The sequence below is a fragment of the Hypanus sabinus genome, chromosome 15 (assembly GCF_030144855.1).
Source record: "Hypanus sabinus isolate sHypSab1 chromosome 15, sHypSab1.hap1, whole genome shotgun sequence".
In the NCBI taxonomy this organism is placed as follows: domain Eukaryota; kingdom Metazoa; phylum Chordata; class Chondrichthyes; order Myliobatiformes; family Dasyatidae; genus Hypanus; species Hypanus sabinus.
This window is the reverse complement of record NC_082720.1, coordinates 77967647-77987928: the sequence shown is the minus strand read 5'-3', so window position 1 is coordinate 77987928 and position 20282 is coordinate 77967647. Positions and strand designations below refer to the sequence as shown.

At 40.4% G+C, this 20282-nt stretch overlaps 1 protein-coding gene across 2 annotated transcripts in view; it reads right to left on the bottom strand.

Annotated features, from left to right (window-relative positions):
* LOC132405614 (septin-8-B-like) overlaps positions 1 to 20282 on the bottom strand; it is an 82133-nt gene that overhangs the window by 16103 nt on the left and 45748 nt on the right. The window contains exons 2-5 of one of the 2 annotated variants that reach the window (XM_059990558.1): positions 7546 to 7660; positions 5208 to 5403; positions 3816 to 4002; positions 589 to 750 (exon numbers count right to left, since the gene is read on the bottom strand). In XM_059990558.1, coding sequence (XP_059846541.1) covers positions 589 to 750; positions 3816 to 4002; positions 5208 to 5403; positions 7546 to 7660 — 660 coding nt within the window. Of the gene's footprint in view, positions 1 to 588; positions 751 to 3815; positions 4003 to 5207; positions 5404 to 6372; positions 6502 to 7545; positions 7661 to 20282 lie in introns of those variants that run through there. The other variant, XM_059990559.1, reaches the window with a different exon arrangement.

The window sequence follows — 20282 nt, the reverse complement described above, 5'->3', positions numbered from 1 at the left end:
TAATGATAGGAAAGCATTCTGACATGATCAATGGTGTGCAAAGTTTTAATTGCAATTGAAAATTTGTTTTTATGTTGCTGGGATATAAAATAAATGGCTCTGAAACTTTGCAGTTTTACTTACAGAAACAGCTCTTTAAATTCTGAATTTATACTTGTTTGCAATTACAAGCTTCTTAGCATTTCTATTTTTGCAATCTTTTTTGGCAACGATACAACAGCTTCAAACTTTTTGTTGTGAGCTTAAATAGAACTAGTACAGAATGATTTTATTCACAACTCCTGCAGAGTCGTCACAGGCAATTTGAGAGCAAAAAAATTTGAAAATTATACTTTGCTCATACAATACTTGCTTCTGTAAGTCTCAGGTTTCAATGATCAACATGCACAAAATACCAGAAGAACTCAGCAGACCAGTCAGCATCTACAGCAATGAATAAACAGTCGAGGTTTTGGGATGAGACCCAAAGTTCCTCCAAAATTTTGTGTGTGTTGCTCTGGATTTCCAGAATCTGCAAATCTCTTGTGTTTAGAAAACAGAGAGAGCAGCCAAAGACAATGCATTCCTGCAGCAAGTTCCAGTACTTACATTCATTGCTGAGTTGATCTCTGCTACTGCGTCATCATCTGTCGGGAACTGGTAGATCTGTACACCATTGCTGACCAGTTCACTCATTATTTTTATCTTAAATTTGTGTAACTCACTTTTTGAAATTGTATCTGCCTTGGCTACAATGGGAATAATGTTCACCTGAAATTGTAAAAGAAAAGTCTTCATCATGTAGTTGGAGAATTATACTCAGGGCAATCATACTGTAAGTGAATGAACGTTGAGTACATCACATTTATTGACTTCTGATAAATTTCCCCTAACACATGCATTTTAAACAACTAAATACTATTACCATTGACTGCTATATGATTAAATAAAAAATATTCTCCACATCGTCTCTGCTCCAGAGGCAAAGAGGCTAGAAATGCAGCATCCGGTGGCATGGTAGTGTAGTGGTTACCATAATACTATTACAACGGCAGCGACCAGGGTTCAATTCCCGCTACTGTCTGTAAGGAGTTTGTATGTTCCCCCCGTGACCACATGGGTTTCCTCCCACAGTCCAAAGACATGCAAGTTAGTAGGTTAATTGGTCAAATGGGTGTAATGGGGTGTTGTGAGTTCATTTGCCCAGACGGGTCTGTTACCATGCTGTATCTCTAAATAAAAAAGATTAGAATGAAAACTAAATAAAATATTTGGAATAAATGCTTTTAAGAGCCATTTAAGATGAAATAATTACCATTTCCAAGTCATGAAAACACATTTGAATCTCGTGATGATAGAAGGGTACTAGCTGGGGACAGCTACCAGTTAGCTGTCTTTTCGCACATAACTCCTGGCATTCAATACATTCAGCCACTTTAGTAAACAACAGCCCAGTATACAAATATTCCTTTGTTCTCTTCAACCCTTCCCTTCAACTTAAAATGTTGATTTTTTTTTTTGCTTTGTTCTTCAACTCACAAATACTGGTCTCAAATCACAGAAAATTGTGACTATTATTTAAAATAAAACTGCAAATGTAATTGAAAAGCATATTGTTAAGAATGTATAACAACTAACAGCACTGGAAGTGCCACTAGCTTGGTTTTCCCCAGATATGGAAAAGAGGAAAGTATCTGATATGAAGTTCGGAAACCGAAATGGCTCCAAGTGCATTTTAGATTTAGCCACACCTTCGCAAAAGTCTGATCTGCAAGATGACAAATAATATCAACTGGAACTTATCAACGAGCAGCATGATGATGTCATGTTGAATTGGTAAAACAATTCAATAATGCTTCTCTATTCTAAAGTTCACAATTTGAGTCAGACAGGTAAGAATTCATAAACTTAAATGTTTCATGGGATGGAGTAAAACTTAGGTGAAAAAGGGAAAAGTCTGGATCTGTTTCCCAGTTTGTTGTGCTATTTTGACAAATGCCATTAATAGAAAATCTACATCTGCAGACACGGTCTAATCTGAGTTATAAAAACAGAGAACAGTACAATGCAGATGCTGCACTGACCTATATAAACCTACTCCATGAAGAATGTAACCTTTCCCTCCTACACAGCACATAACCCTCCATTTTTCTTACATCCATCGGCCTATCTACGAGTCTTTTAAATGTCCCAATTGTAACCATCTCTACCACCATCTTTGGCAAAACACCCACCACTCTATGCAAAAAAACCTACCTCTGATATTTCCACTAAATTTTCCTGTTTTACGCTCACCTCACACTCAAAAGTCCCTCTTCCTGACGAACTCTTAATGAACAAAGGACCTCCTCTAACTCTTCTGTCTCCAGGCATATCTCCCCCTTTATCACTGGGCATTTCTACCATCACTCTAGTCATTCTCCTGTTCAATCTAGCCTTGGGGTTTTCTTTAATCCTACTTGGCAAGTCTTCATGTGTCCCCTTTTAGCTCTCCGAAGTCTCTTCTTTAGCTCCTTCCTGGACACATCATAATTCTCAACAGCCGTGCTTGATTTTTGCTTTCTAAACCTTGGGTATGTTTACTTCTTCTTCTTCTTAACTGAGTGTTCCATCTCTCGTCAGTAATAGTTCCTTTACCCTACCATCCTTTTCCCTGCCTCAGTGGGATAAACCTATCCAGAACTCATTGCACGTGCTCCTTAAAAAACCTCCACATTATTGTTGTGCATTTCCCTGAGAACATTTGTTCTCAATTTACATTCCCAAGTTCCTGTCCAATACCATAATTAGCCCTTCCTCAATTAAGTACTTTCCCACGTTATCTGCTTCTATCCACGACACCCCCCCCCCTTTTCTGCAACCGTGATATTATCAGCAATACCTCTTTTCCACCGCTCTCCATTCTTTCTGAAACATCTAAAACAAGGAACATCAAGCAACCAACCCTGCCCTTAAAACAGCCAAGCCTCTGTAATGCACACAATATCAGAACTCCATGTATTGACCAATGCTCTAAGTTCATCACCCTTTATCTTAATACTTATTGCATTAAAGTAAACACACTTCAACCCATCCACCTGACTACATTCATGCTCTATCCACTTCCGAACATTGAATCTATCTTTGTTCCAAATACTCCATCATTTGACCCAACCCAATGACTTCCTTACCCTGCCAACCTAAATTAACCTGCCCCAACAGCTCTAGCAAATCTGCCCAGTAGGATACTGGTCCCTCTCGAATTCAGGTGTCATCCATCCCCTATTGTACAGGTCATAACTTCCCCAGAAGAGATCCCAATGCTCCACAAAGCTGAAATTCCACCCTCAGCACTAACTGTTCAGCCACACATTCGCCTGTGTGTGATTAGAACTGGGACAGGGAGGGCAAGGGTCATTGTATGAAGAGCAATGGATGAGAAACAGAGCACCACTATAAATGATGAAATGTCAATGATGTGCAAGGAGATGTAACCTACTACATTGGGTGCTGAGTAGATGAACAAAATAAGCAATAAACATAACACAGACATAATATCCATTAGGTGATCCTGCAAGCTACCTGTAAAATGTTCATGTATCCATGACAAGTAAAATTTGGCATCTATTTAAAAAACTACTTCACTTCAACAAGAACCCATCACCAAGGAAAATTTGATTTGATATAACACTTGGTAAATGGAAAATCCCAGAAATACTCAGGAAGCCAGGCAGCATCCATGGAATAACCTTTCTAGGCAAATAAACTTCCATTACAATTTGAAGCTAGCTCTATTTTTCTCTATAGGTAATTTTATTCTTTTACATTTGCAGGGTTTTACATTAGATTGTTGATACCTTGCTATCCAGTTTTTTCATTGTGACTAAATCCAATGATTTAAGGCAATGACCAGTAGGAGCAATGAAGTAGAGGCAGACATGAATTCTTGAATCGTGAAAATTGTGCAGTGAACGCCTGATCTTCAGCTCTTCCTGTAGGTAATTCTCAAACTGTGCATCAATGTAGTCAACAATTGGATTATAGCTGAAGAAACAAAGCAAAATTACCTCTTACAATGCCCGTAAGTTACATCTGCTTAGAAACAAGAAATAAACTTACACAAATTGCTATGTTTGCTTATGAAAGATGGAATTTGTGCTATTCAAGAGTAAGTGATCTATTTTGCAACACCTGAAAAATTTTCAAAGAATTACAAGTTATAGAAATTAGCATTTCAGTACAATATAAATAAATGTTACTTTTATTACTTTGCAATACAGGTATTTGCATTCTTCCACAAGATTGAAGATTACGCTGACACAAGAAGAAATTTATTAGCTTGTAAATGAAATTTAAGAAACTTTTTAAAAATAATCTTCATTCCTAATGAATGAGTATTGCTTCAATATTCATAATAACAAACTCTGCTTCAACTTTCAAAATACTATTTCAGGGAAATAAATATTCTTCATAAAGCAAATTTTTAACAAGGCAATACCAAATTTATTTTGTGCACTGTTTGGCCACACAGGGCAAATTCTTTTATTGTTAACTGCTATCACCAAGGGTTGTAATCTGAGGAAGCTCAATATGTTCAGCATTCAAGGTTTAGGATTCTAAATACTCACAATTGCTCATCTTAGCCACAAAACAATGAACTCGTAGCAGTTTGTGCCACGAAGAGTGAACATACGATTTAACCTGTGGTCAAATTGTTTGTTAACATCCATGGTCAAGGCTGACATGAGCTATGATCAAGATGATCAATATTAACAAGAACATCTTCCACAGAAACACCTTTTGAAGGGAATAGGTAAAGATGGTGAGAGCTTATTTTTGGAAGGCAGATGTTATGCAGAAGACAACAAGGAGATTCAGTAGTTGAAAATGCCGCTGCCTCCATCACTTAACAGTTAATCAAACACTACAGTATGCTGCAAGATAAAAAAACAATCCTTACCCCTAAATCATTGATATATTTTCAACATCCACTTGGTCAGTTAACTATGAAATCAAAATATAATCTATTTCAATAAAAGAATTGGGACAAGGGGAGAAAAAATGGTTGATAAGATCAGCAGTGTATGAATCGCCACTGTCAAAAAATCTGGGAGCAAATTACTTGCCAATCAACAGATATCAGTGAGTGTACTGGAAGGCAAGTTCCAAAAAGCCAAGTAGAAATTGCAATTTGATATGATAAATGAAGGATTCCAGGTGAATTGTTCATGCTTATTTCAAGAACTTACCTTTCCTCTTTATTAACTTGGTCACCAAATCCCACTGTACTAACGACAGTCAATTTCAGATCCACATTGGTCTCCTTCAAACAGTAGCTTTGTGGTTTTAAACGAACTCCTGGTTCATAGTGGGTGGCCTCATCACTTTCAAACATGGTGTTGAACAATGTGTTCATTAATGTCGATTTGCCTATACCTGTTTCCCCTAGGGTACAAAGAAAGATCAGTCAGACATTTGAAATTAACAGAACAGAATTGCTGGGTGGCAGCACAACATATGCAGGAAGCAGGGGGATTACAACTAATCTTATACTGGGGAGTGGAAGTCTTTTATCATAATACCTGCTCGGACTACAAGAGAGAATCTTTTATAGCTGGACATTCACACCCAACTGTTGACGATTCAGATATAGAATGACAGGGACATGGCAAACAAAAGCCATGTCTCACCATACTGTGATAGAGCACATTGAAATATTTAGCATTGAACAACCAAAAGCCTACTTTGTTGTCAACATTTTATATCAAGTTACTGTATGATTAATGAAATACTTTTTAATTCTTTAAAATTGGTTGCTTATTCTTGTAGATCAAGGGCATTTGTTTTTGCTGGGTTAAATGAATGTAATTGAATTGCCTAAATTTCTTGCAGGGTGTAACTTTGGTCAGAAATTTGACCAAATAAACTACTAACATCAGATAAAATAAGAGCAGGGAGGGGGATAAACAATTAACTGGGGTCCCTTGTGTAAACTATTAACCACTAGTTAGTGCACAAAAATGAAAAAATGCAGGAAGTTGTGATAGTTGACCAAGGAACACATTTACAAAAATTCTTCAAACACTTGCTGAACTGCACCCAAGCTTCATTTGTTAATAATCAAGTGATCACATAAAATTTAGAATGACAATGTGCTTTTAAATTCTTTACACCATAAGACCATAAGACATAGGGGCAATATTAGTCCATTCAGTCCAGTCTGCTCCACTGTTCCATCATAGCGGATCCCTGATCCCACACTGCCTTTCCCCTATATCCTTTGATGCCCCGACCAATCAAGAAATGATCAACTCCCACCTTAACTATATGCATGAACTTGGCCTCCACCACAGTCCGTGGCAGAGCATTCCACAGATATACTACTCTCTGGCTAAAAAAAAAAATCCTCCTTACCTCTGTTCTAAAGGGTCGCCCCTCGATTTTGAGGCTGTGCCCTCTGGTTCTGAGTACCCCCACCATAGGAAACTTCCTCTCCACATCCACCCCATCTAATCCTTTTAACATTTGGTAAGTTTCAATGAGGTTCCACCCCCCACCCCCCGCATTCTTCTAAATTCCAGTGAGTACAGGTCCAATGGTGCCAAACTCTCCTCATTTGTTAACTCCTTCATTTCCAGAATCATCCTCATGAACCTCCTCTGGACTCTCTCCAATGATAACACACCCTTTCTGAGATATGGGGCCCAAAACTCTTGACAATGCTCCAAGTGTGGCCTGCCTAGTTGTCATATAAAGGCTCAGCATTATCTCTTTGCTTCCATATTCTATTCCCCTTGAAATAAATGCCAACATTGCATTTGTCTTCTTTAACATAGACTCAATCTGTAAATTAACCTTCTGGGAGTCTTGCACGAGGACTCCCAAGCCCCTCTGCACACCTGACGTCTGAACTTTCTCCCCACTTGTTTAATAGTTTGCATTATAGTTCCTTTTATCAAATGCATTATCATACATTTCCCAACACTGTATTCCATTAGTAGTATTTTTACACTAATTGGGTATTTTTATCTGAAGTTTCATTAGGGGGTCATTAGAGCATAATAGGTTGGTAACATTAGCATAGGGGCTGGTGTAACGTTTTACAGTGCCAGCGACTGGGGTTCAATTCCTGCTGCTGTCTGTAAGGAGTTTGTACATTCTCCCCATGATCTTTGGGTGGCCTGGATGTCTCCCACATTCCAAAGATGTAAGAGTTAGTAAATTGTGGGCATGCTATGTTGGTGCTAGAAAGACGGCAACACTTGTGGGCTGTACCCAGCACAACCTCAGACTGTGTTGGTCATTGACATGCTTTTCTGTATGTTTCGATGTACTTGTGAAGAATAAAGCTAATCTAATCTATAATCTGAGTAACAGGGTCTCCAGCCACAAACCTGCTCTTGTGGCATTGCTGGCATTAATTAACTCAGGCCAAACCAGGATAAAGTCACAACGTTAAGCTATTAAATCAACAGATGTGTCAAAAATACATTTTTAATTGAATTATTTCAAATTAATGAAACATAATGGATTTGAGCGGTCACTAGGTACATAGGACTGTCGCACACAAGCTTTGTAGGTACCTACCTACACAAAGAATGTTGAAACAGAAGCCTTGTGATACAGATTTGCTGACTAACTGATCAGGAAGACTGTCAAAACCGACATGACCATCAAGGCTAAGGTTCCGCTTCTCTTCAGCCTAGTTTAAAAGCAAACAACATGATATTGAGCATAAAATAAAACAAATACCCATTTTTATATGCAGCCCGAGAAACTTCATCTACCGCAAGAGGTGACTTGAGTGTTATTCTGGATATTAATCTTTAAATGTTTCATTAAATATTATTAAATATTAATAATAAATATGGATATTTTTAGTTTAAAAAGAACAACATGTAATTCAACACAAGCTTGTTTTGATAAAGCATCTGCAATACTTTTTTTACATTTACATGCTGTAGCAAAGTCCATGCAGTCACTTATGAGAACAGACTAATTGTAACCGCACTTTTAATTTGGGCTGCTGTTCACAAAATGAACTATCGGGAAATACACATAACCTTGCAAAAACATGGCTTTAACTGTACTGAAATTTTACAATATTAAGCCATTTGTCAGTACTTCGAGCGAAAAAACTAATATTCAAAACTGGCCAATGTTAAGACTAATTTTAAAAAAAGATTTGTCAAGATCATTTGAAATAACTCAATAGGAGCATTAGTTTTAATTTTCATTTTCAGTGAAAACTATAGCAGGCAGCAAACTGGTATTATTATATTAAAGCAAATGTAGATATGTTGACTGAAAGAGGTTTATAATGGCTTCTGCTAACTCTTCATGCATGCTGGTATTTTTAGATGCAACAAACATATTTGTGGTTCTTCCCTGTCAAATCAGACAGTTCAATATGTAAAATGTAGAGTCAAAGCTGTCAGTTTTCCTTGATAGCAGGCTGACTACATATGCCTGTGCCAGCTGGAAACATCCAACAGGGAAGGAGAAATAAACAATCGTTAGCTATGTGTCTGCATCCACGACAACAATCTGGTTAGGCCCGAGTGACTGCAGTGAGCAGTAGCGTGAAGAGATAATTTCTTTGGTTCCTTTGACAAATTCCTGGAACCAAGCTAGTTGTAGAATTATTAAAGACAGCAAAATTACTCAAGTCTGCAGAACAGATGCATTCTACAAAGACAGTCCACAATAGTACGGAAAAAGAAGTGATCTGTGTGCCCAAGGATCGAGTTTTGTTTACAACAGTCATTATGCAGTTTGTTTGTAATTCTGCAAATGAATTGTAAAGAATTGATCTGGTTAATATAAAGTAAATTGAATCTTTAGTTTGCAGTATGCATCTCCGTGCATAGAGAAAGACTGAAAAAATAGCTCACGAACTGAAGTATAACCAAGTATAGTCTGGGTCTGTGCTTAACTAGATAATCGTTATGTAAGTTCACATCTGATGACACAAGAGAGTCAAGTCATTTACGGAAATAATGGCTGAAATAGTTTATTACAAATGATTGCTCAGATCATTCCTTTGGCCCGGATGACCACTCGTTTGGTAAAAAGCTGAAGTACAATTATTAAGCATGTCCAGCCTTAGACAAGGTGGTAACAATATAGACTCTGACGTCTACTGTAACTCTTGGTTCAGCTAGGGAAAGACAGTCCTCGGCCTGGCCAAACTTAAGAAATCTTGTTTGGGTGGATGCTGCGTGATCCCTGTATAATTTGACTATATGGTTAGTAAAGAAACAAATAAAGGGTCCATTCTCATGAAACAGTCTAATGCGCAATGGTTCACAGTTCAGTCCACTGGTTTCCCGTCGACCTCCTGAGTGTTTCTGACCCTCGGACCCTCGCTCCTAGTCCACTCCGTCCAGCGGTCTATCAACTCTCTCCATTCGTGTCTTCTCTCCTCATTTCTCCCCACCAAAAGACTGCAAAATCCCTGCTCCCAGACCCACAAGAAAGAACAACATCCCTCTCATTGGATAGCCCCTCATTCCAAAGCCCCATTATCTCTAGTCATAACCCAAACATTGCTGCTACAGAGAAGCCATTACATTAGCAGTGCAACTTTACAGTGTGTTACACTACATTACAGGAATCAATTCACTTTGTTTGGAAAGAGGTGGTAGTAAACTGGAAATTGAGAGCTTATGCCAGGTAAGAACATAAAAGTGGCTAGTATTAAATTTAAAGTAGCAAGAATCCAGCAGAAAATTGGGAGACTGAAGTCCAAACAATGGAAATACTAAAGCTAACCATGTTTAAAGCTGAATACTGTTTTCTTAGCACAGAACCAGCAGTTTTAATAGAACATCGTGCACAGCTTAAACAATGGACACTTCAATCCAAGTAACTGAAACGTCTCTTCTCTCCTGCGTAGCCTGGTACCACAGAACACAATAAATGAAAATCAAAGTCCTGCACATGTTGGAAATCTGAAATAAAAACAAAATGTTGCGAAATCAGATAGACAGTGTCTGTCCACAGAAACCCACAGTTAATGCTTCAGTTCAATTATCTCTCTTTTCAACTAGGAATACCATTTGAAAATAAAAGGAGGTCTGTGATAGGTTGGAGGCCAGGAGATTGAATGTTACAAAACGTGTGGTTCTTGTTAAGACAGGGCAGAGAAGTCTTATTAATTTGCTGAAGAGCTGGAGGAGGAGAAGCAGATGACAGAGGACAAAGGAGAGAAAAAGAGCAAAAGCAAAACGGTGGTGGAGTTGGGTTTATGAAACATGTTTGCAAGAAATCTAGGGATGCTGGCTCATCCAACACAACAGGGCTGGTTAAGTGAGGTTGTCGAATTCAACATTCAGTCCCAAGGTTAGTCACCATATGTTATACTCTTAGGTACACACTGGACTTCATTGGAAGACCATGAGAGGCCAAGGTCAGAGAAGTTAAAACGCAAGAAGACTCCAGTTCTATCACTGATTGCAAATGGGTTCCAAAGACCCTCACACAAAATATTCAGGTACCATCTGCCCGAAAGAAAACTGGGGGCCCTCTGTCTTTTGGCCTAGATGAGCATATCATCACCAGCAGAGACTTTATCAACAAGTGTGATGGGGACTCTGTACCACAAAGGATAATCAGGGTGTTCCCAAACTAGAAACTATGGATTAAGACCATAAAGCCACAAGATAGATATAGGAGAATAATTCAGCCATTTGGCCTATCAAGCCTACTCCACCATTTCATCATGGCTGATCCATTCCTCTCTCAGCCCCAATCTCCTGCCTTCTCCTGTATCCCTTAATGCACTAACTAATCAAGAATGTACTAACCTCTGCCTTAAATACACCCAATGATTTGGCCCCCACAGCCGCCTGTGGCAACAAATTCCACAGATTCGCCACTCTCTGGCTAAAAAAATTCCCCCTTATCTCCATTTCTAAATGGAAGTCCAAGGCTGTGTCCAAGAGACTTGTACCCTATTGAAAACAAAAGAAAATCTGCAAATGCTGGAAATCCAAGCAACACACACAAAATGCTGGAGGATTCAGCAGGCCAGGCAGTATCTATGGGGAGAAAAGTACAGTCGATGTTTCGGACCGAGATCCTGCCGAAGGGACTTGGCCTGAAACATTGACTGGACTTTTTTTCCCCATAGATTCTGCCTGGCCTGCTGAGTTCCTCCAGTATTTTGCATGCGCCACTCCCCATTGAAGCCTGGAGCTGGGATGTTCTTATCCGGTGACCCTGACCTTTTCCGTGAAACTATCACGCATGCCAAGAGACAACAGCGACCCAAAACTAACTATCAGTGGGGGAGGGCAGACATGCTATAAATGGGCTTCAAAACAAAGTCAGGCAGCATCACCGAAAACAGCACATCCCTTCCTAATGAGCTTAGCATATTCTGTGCATGCTGTGAACAGAAGGGGTTGGAACATTAATCACCCACGACAGTTTCCGATCCACCTGAACCCACAGTCACCAATGTGAACAAGACCAGTCTACGGGAGAGTGAACCTGTGGAAGGCATCCAGCCCAGAGAATGATCCCAGCCACAGCCTTAGATCCTGCACAGATCAGCTAGCAGGGGCGATTTCCGACTTCTTTTAACCTCTCCAGGTTTCAACCTGAGGTTCCTGTCAGCTTTGAGACCACTACCCCCAGCTATCTAAGAAAAATAAGGTAACATGCCTTAATGACTACCACTCAGGGGCTCTGACATCAATCAGAATTGAAGTGCTTTGACACACTACTCAATTAACTGCCAATTCACTTACTGCCAAATCGGCTCTACATCTTCCTAACTCTACATTCAAATCTGAAGCATCTGGACAGGAAAGTTACGTACCGTAGATCAGACCACACTTCCGATACTTTAATTCCTAGCAAACTTATTTCCAAGCTCGCGGACCAGGCACTCAACATTTCCTTCTGCGACTGGATCTTCGGCTCTCTGACCAGCAGACCACAATCAGTAATGATAGCAGGAACAAGGATTATCCTGAACACAATGCTCTGCCCTCAGTCCCCTACTCTACTCACTGCTGCATGGGCAGATTTTGCTCGAACACCATTTACAAGGTCGCAGATGATTCCACTGTATTTAGCCATATCTCAAACAAAGACGAGTCAGAATGCAGGAAGGAGATAGACGTGGTGTCACAACAACGACCTTTCCAACAAGGTCAGCAAAATAAAAGGTCACCGACTTCAGGAAAGGATAGTGCTATACATGCTCCTGTTTAATGGTGATGTTGAGAGGGTTGACAGCTTCAAGATCATAGGGCTAAGCACCGATAGCCTATACTATGATGGCACAACTAAGGAAGCTCAACAGAGCCTGTACATCCTCTGGAGCCTAAAGAAATTTGGCATATCCCCTTTGATCCTTACCAATTTTTGTCGATATGCCACTCAAAGCAACCCTTGAGGATGTGTCATGGCTACCGGATGGTGTAGCAACTGCATAGAGTCGATGACACAGCTCAGCACGTCAGAGAAACCAGCCAGCCCTCCGTGGATCCCGGCTACACTTTTCGTGCTTCAGTAGCACAGCCAATATAATCAAGAGCCTGCCGACCCTGGGCATTCCCCCATCTCCTTTCTCCTATTGGGCAGAAAATAGGAAAGCCTGAAAGCACATACCATCAGATGATCAAGGACAGTTTCTATTCTGATGTTATAAGACTATTAAACAGTTCCCTAGTAAGGTAAAATGAACTTGACCTCTCAAACTACCTTGACATGGCTTAGTACCTTATTGCCTACCTTGCACTAAATTTCCTCTGTAAGCGTAACTCTTTATTCTGAACTCTGTTATTGTTTCACCTTGTACTACCACAATGCACTGTTATAATCAATTAATCTGTATGAATGGTATGCAAAACATTTTTTTCCACTGTACCTCAGCACATGCAATACAAATAAACCATTTTATCAAATAAAAAGCAGTCCTTTGTTGTTAAACCGTTGATCCCTAGTTCTGGATTCCCCAGAAGAGGAGATATCATCTCCATACCTAGTCAAGCCTGCTCAGGGCCCTGAATGCTTCAATCAAGTTCCCTCTCGTTTTTTGAATCTCTAACCAACATGCCTGATCTGTACAAAATCTTCTCATAAAAGAAGCTACTTGTAATAATGTAATACATTTTAACTGAACACATTAAAATATTTCCTTAAATAAAGGAGACCAATATTTTGCACAGTCCTCCAGATATGGTTTAATTTGCACAAAATACAGTCAGTGTAACCTCAACACACACACAGTGCTGGTGGAACACAGCAGGTTGTTGTTGCTTGTGTGTTGTTTGAATTTCCAGCATCTGCAGATTTCCTCGTGTTTGCAAAGTGTAACCTCACTGTTTTTATATTCAATTCGCCTTGCAAAATGCAACAGCATTCTGTTGGCTTTCCAAAATTTAAGGGGAGCAAGAGGGAAAACTTCTTCACCCAGAGGGTCGTGAGTGTGTGGAATGAGCTGCCAGCACAAGTGGTGCATGTGAGCTTGATTTCAACATTTAAGAGAAGTTTGGCTAGGTAGTAGGGCTATGGCCCTGGTGCAGGTTGATGGGAGTTGGCAGTTTAAATGGTTAGGCTTGGACTAGATGGGCCAAAGGGCCTGTTTCTGTGCTGTACTTCTCTACTTGCTGTGCCTGTGTACCAGCATTTTGTAAGCCATGTGCTAGGACACTATTTTGTGTTTCCTCTAAATTTAGGTAAAAAGCTTTTTATTGCCATTTTCTTGACAAAATGGACTATTTCACACATTTAGACTACATGTATAATTAGTCAGACTTTTTCCCACTCACTTCAATTATCTGTACTTCACTGTGACCAACACCCCACTTCCCTCATGCCCTCTTCAGTAGTTGCATCCATACTTAATATTCTTTGAAGTTGAAGAATGAGAACTCTCACATTGAGGCTTACAAAGTCCTTCCAGGTTCAAGAAGCAGAACAGAGAGAGGACATTTCCCTTGACTGAGGAAACAAGAACCAATGTCAAAATAAGGAATGGGCCACTTAGAATTGAGAAGAGATTTATTCATGTATTGATGGTACTCCCACACCATCATCAAGTCTGGAGATCTCCACGGCCACCAAACTCGAAGTTCAATTACCCTACCCAAAGTCCACAAACCTGACTGTCCAGGTAGGCCCACTGTCTTTGCCTGCTCTTCCACCACTGAAAGCATGTCTGCAAAGCGTTCTACCTTGCCTTGGCTCAGTCCCTTCTCGCCTACATCGGAGACACTTCACAAGCTCTCAATCTCCTCAACGACTTTCAATTCCCTGGCCCAGACCCTTCTCTTCACCATGGATGTCCAGTCCCTCTACTTTTCTACCTCCCCAATTAAAAATGCTTTAAAGCTCTCCGCTTCTTTCTCAACTAAAGACCCAACCAGTTCCCCTCCTCCATCTGGCAGAACAGGTCCTCACTCTCAACAATTTCTCCTCCATTTCTTTCTACTTCCTCCAAACTCAAGGTGTAGCCATAAGTATCCGCATGGGTCCCAGCTATGCCTGCCTTTTCTTTGACAACATGGAGCCAGTCCACGTTTCAAGCTCTGGTAATGCTCTCCAACGCTTTCTGCATGATGTTGATGACTGCATTGGTGCTGTTTCACGCACCCATGCTGAGCTTGTTAATTTTACTAACTTTGCTTCGAACTTTCCACCCGCCCTTAAATTCTCTGTCTATTTTTGACAACTCTCTCCCCATTCTTGATCTTTCTGAAAAAAATCTCTGGAGACAAACTGTTTAAAGGCATCTTTTATAAACCTATCTGGACTATACCTGTTCCCACCCTATCTCCTGCAAAAACACTATTCCCTTTTCTTAGTTCATTTATCTCTACTGCATTTTTACCCAGAATGATGCTTTCCTTTCCAGGACATCGGAGATCTTCTCCCTCTTCAAAGAACAGGGTTTCCCTTCTTCCACCATAGATACTACCCTCACCCACAGCTCCTCCAATTCCCAGACATCTTTGCTTACCCCATCTTCCCACCACCTTAGCAAGGGTAGAATTCCTCTTGTCCTCACTTATCACCCCCAAGAGCCTCTGCATCCAACAGATCATTCTCCACAGGTTCCACCATCTTCAACAGGATCCTAACACCAAACACACCTTTAGCTCCACCCTTCTGAGGGATCACTCCTTCCATGATTCCTTGGTCCATCTGTCTCTCACCACTAATCTCCCTCCTCACACATATCCCCGCAAGCGATAGAAATTATGCACCTGCTCATTCACTACCTCCCTCACCTCCTGTCAGGGCCACAAACAGTCCTTCCAGGTGAGGCAACACTTCACTTGTAAATCTGTCGGGGTCCTCTATTGTATCCAGTGCTTCTGATGAGTCCTCCTCTACATTGGTGAAATAGAGGAATTTCTCAGTGGCTAATCACTTTAATTCTTATCCCTATTCCTGTTCCACTATGTCGGTCCCTGGGCTCCTCTTCTGCCACAATGAGACCACTCTCAGCGTGGAGGAACGACACCTCATATTATGTGTAGGTAGCTTCCTACACAATGGCATGAATGTTTATTTCTTCTTCCAGTATTTTTTCTTTTCCCCTCCCCCTTCCTTTTTCTTCTATTCCCCACTCTGGCCTCTCACCTCTTCTCATCAGCTGCCTATCACCTCCCCCTGGTGCCCCTCCTTTTCCTTCTCCCATGGTCCACTCTCCTCTCCTATCAGAATCCTCCTTCTCCAGCCCTTTACCTTTCTCACTCACATGGTTTCACCTATCACCTTCTAAACTTGTCCTCGTTCCCCTCCCCCCACTTTTTATTATGACATTTTACCCCCTTCCTCTCTAGTCTTGATGAAGGGTTTTAGCCTGCAACTTCTTGACCGTTTATTCCTTCTCATGGATGCTGCCTGGCCTGCTGAGTTCCTCCAGCACTTTTGTGTGTGATGCTCTGGATGTCCAGCATCTGTAGAATCTCGTCTCCAAGTAAAAGGCGGCCGAGCTTTGGAATCCTCAGGAGGGCTATGGAGTCTACGTGTTCATTAACAACAGTGACAGCTATCTGGATATTTTGGGGAAAATCAAAGGTACCGAGGTGGTGCAGAAATATTGCATTGAGATAGATTATCTGACGTAATCCTAATTAATTCAGGAAGCAGTTGTGAAAGACTTGTGCACCCACCTCCTGCATTAGCCCTAAGCATCATCAGCAACATTAGCTTCCATTCTTATTTGATGTCTTCACCCAACTCATTAATTCAAATCGTAAAAAGTTTTGGCACCAGCATCAATCTCTCTTGCACATTATTCATTACATTTTGTTTATAAGAGAAGACCTATTATTGCCTGCAGTTTCCTGCTTGTCAGCCAATCTTTTATCTCATGCCAATTTGTTACTTCCTTCAACATTAAGGTTTATTTTCCACAATAACCCTTGATGTGGGATTTCACCAATTATCCTCTTAAAATTAGGAGGAACAAATTCTCCAGGTTTTCATTTCATTAGTAGTACGTGGTGTAGATGTGGAGTGAAAACCATCCAGTAGAGAAAGACGGCCTCCAGCTACCATTTCAAGGATAGACATCAATGCCTAGTGATACTAATCCAACCTGCCAGCACCCAAGCATTTGGCCGATAAACCCTTTAACCCACACTGTTCCAAGTGATAGCACCTTCCAACATCAACCACTCTTTGGGTGAAAAATATTTTATTTAAATCCCCTTGAAGTCTCATATCCCTTACCTTAAGTTTGAAGTTCATAGCTCAAAGTAAATTTATTATCAAAGCACGTATATGTCACTACATACTACCTGGTATTCATTTTCTTACAGGCATTTACAGGAAAATAAATAAATTAGAATTTATGAAAAGAACTACCAATCTGCAAATGACAAATTGTCCAAATAATAAATAATGGTGAGTTGTAGAGCCTTGCCAGCAAGTCTATAGGTTGTGGAATCATTTCAGCATTGATGTGAGTGATTGATCTATGCTGGTTCAGCAGCCTGATGGTTGAAAGGTATTCACTTTTCCTGTTATTAAACTTGTTGCCTCTGTTTATATACAACTCAGGGGAAGAGTTTCTCGCTATCTATGCTCCTCATAATTATGTAAACCTCCATCAGTCACCTGCGGCACCCCACCTCAGTTTTCTCTGCCTCAAGGAAAGCAAATTCAGTCTATCCAATCTCTCCTCATTGATGAAAAACACCAGAACAGATAACATTCTGGTGAAAATCCACATGCTTTCTCCAAATCATATTGCTTTGACATTTACATGGAAATCGTATTATTTCTCAGTACTTCTATAGTCCTACCAGTCACTGTGTATTTCCATGCCTGATTTGTCCACCCAAATGTACCACCTCACATTTTTGAGGATTAAATTTCTTCTGTCATTGCTCTACCCACCTTACCAAAAGAGTAATACTAACTCTATGGCCAAAAACTACATTCCCCACTATCATGAATCAGCAGTCTTCTATACTGACTCCAATAAATTGGTTAAACGTAATTTCCATTTCACAAAAGCATGCTGCTTTGCTTAATTACTGTATTCTGATTTATTTTTTTAAAAGCCTTTCCATAATGTCTCATATTTTCTTGACGACAATAATTAAAGCTTCCCATTTTCTCTCTCCTTCACTTTTTCAAGAAGCCAGGGCAGAGAGGGAAGCCAGAACTGGGACTGAAGTGAAAGGCAAAAGAGCCCAGAGGACAGTTTAACCTCTTGCAAGACACCAATGACAATTTCCCAGCATAAGGCAGCAGGAGTTCTAATTTTCACTGCTGGACTCCTTGGGCTTCCAAATTCAGCATCTGATATTCTGGCCAGAAAGGGGTTCAAGTTGCTTAACATGTTACACCAAATATGCTCAATGCACACAGAAGCCCCACCAAAAAACCTGCTTTTGTAATTGATTCAACACTGCAGGACCATTTGTTCAAAGCAGACTACATTTTTAATATTATGTGGAAATACCAATATCATTACAGACTAATATTTTCTCAGTTATTTGTGCTTAAATCATTCCAAAATTGCTTTTGAAACATTTATCTTGGTGAACAAAATCTCTTTTTAAATACTTCAAAATAATAATGGGAGGCTTCATTAGAAGTTTTAATCAAAATATCAATTGATATTGCCTGAAAACAAGCTTCATTTGATCAGCGACAGCCCTACGGAAATATTGCTTTGCAAATAACACAAATTTCTAACCACAAGATCCTTGGTAGTGTATGCAGACAGCATTACATCAGTTTTCAAATGAGCACTGACCAAGGCTCAACTGAGAAAAATGGTGACTATATCCAATTCTGTCTACCACATGCAAATTCCTCTCCCAGTCACCTATCACCCAAACTTCTAAGCTATCACTAATGACAGTTTAAAAAATTGAATTTTAAACAGGAGTGTGGGTTTGCAACAGTTCAACAAGCGTTCATTTTCACTAATCATTAAACGTCTGTTACACCACTCGTGTTTAGGGCAGCAATTTTTTTTCAAGAATGAAGAGTAACAATACCGAAGTTTTCACTGACTAGAAGTTTTGTTTTAAAAGTAAGATTTACTGTTAAGATATGGCAATCTAATTTTTTGAACTTTTCATTCAAAGAGTGGTTATTATTATACATTTATAAAATGCTCAACTTAACTCAAAATGGCATGTAGAAAAGTAGCTAGTCTGTGAACTCTTGTAGAGATGATAAAATAATGAATACAGCACAGTTACTCTCACAGAATATCTGTTGTTTAAAAAAAGACATTGCATCACCATCAGGCCACGTCTGTGCCTATGTGTCAAATCCTGTTTTCAATTTCCTCCAGATGAGCTCAATTGACTAAATTGGTAGTCTTTATTTTAGCCATTTAATGATGTTTAACTTACCCTAATAGTTTACATGCAATTGATTGGCACCTGAACTCTGAGGATAATGTTCCTATTGTTCATGCCACCATCTTAGAGGTGCACAACCATTTTGTAATCAAAATGGAGACAGAAAAGTTTGCAGATGCTGGAATGTGGATCAATACATACAGTGCCTTGAAAAAGTATTCAGCCCCCACAACTATTTTCACATTTTACTAACTCATTTTCTAAATTTAAATTATACTGAAGTTGGACTTTTTGAACTAATCTACTAAACATTGTACATCATGTCAAATCAAAAAAAATTCCAAAACCTGTTCACAATTTACCACATTTGTGAGGCTGAAAATGTGTTCATCCCCTTTGTAATTAGTCAATTCACTTTTATTGTCATTTCGACCATAACTGCTGGTACAGTACACAGTAGAAATGAGACAATGTTTTTCAGGGCCATGGTGTTACATGACACAGAACAAAAACTAGACTGAACTACGTAAAAAAACAACTCAGAGAAAGCTACACTAGACTACAGACCTACACAGGACTGCATAAAATGCACAAAAACAGTGCAGGCATTGCAATAAATAATAAACAGGACAGTAGGGCAAGGTATCAGTCCAGGCTTTGGGTATTGAGGAGTCTGATAGCTTGGGGGAAGAAACTGTTATATAGTCTGGTCGTGACAGCCCGAATGCTTCAAAGCATTTTCCCAGACGGCAGGAGGGAGAAGAAATTGTATGAGGGGTGCATGGGGTCCTTCATAATGCTGTTTCCTTTTTGGATGCAGCGTGTAGTGTAAATGTCCGTGATTGTGGGAAGAGAGACCCCGATGATCTTCTCAGCTGACCTCACTATCCGCTGCAGGGTCTTGCGACCCGAGACGGTGCCATTTCCGAACCAGGCAGTGATGCAGCTGCAGAATACTCTCGATACATCCTCTGTGGAATGTGCTGAGGATGGGGGGGGGGGGGGGGGGAGAGAGATGGACTTCCCTCAGCCTTCACAGAAAGTAGAGACGTGGCTGGGCTTTCTTTGCTATAGAGCCGGTATTGAGGGACCAGGTGAGATACTCCGCCAAGTGAACACCAAGAAATTTGGTGCTCTTTACGATCTGTACCGCGGAGCCGTCGATGTTCAGCGGGGAGTGGTCACTCCATGCCCTCCTGAAATCAACAACCATCTCTTTTGTTTTGTTCACATTAAGAGACAGGTTGTTGGCTCTGCACCAGTCCATTAGCCGCTGATGAGACCCACCACGGCTGTGTCATCGGTGAACTTGATGATGTGGTTCGAGCTGTGTGTTGCAGCACAGTCGTGGGTCAGCAGAGTGAACAGCAGTGGACTGAGCACGCAACCCTGGGGAGCCCCCCATGCTCAGTGTGATGGTGTTGGAGATGCTGCTCCTGATCCGGACTGACTGAGGTCTCCCAATCAGGAAGTCTAGGATCCAGTTGCAGAGGGAGGTGTTCAGGCCCAGTAGGCTCAGCTTTCCAA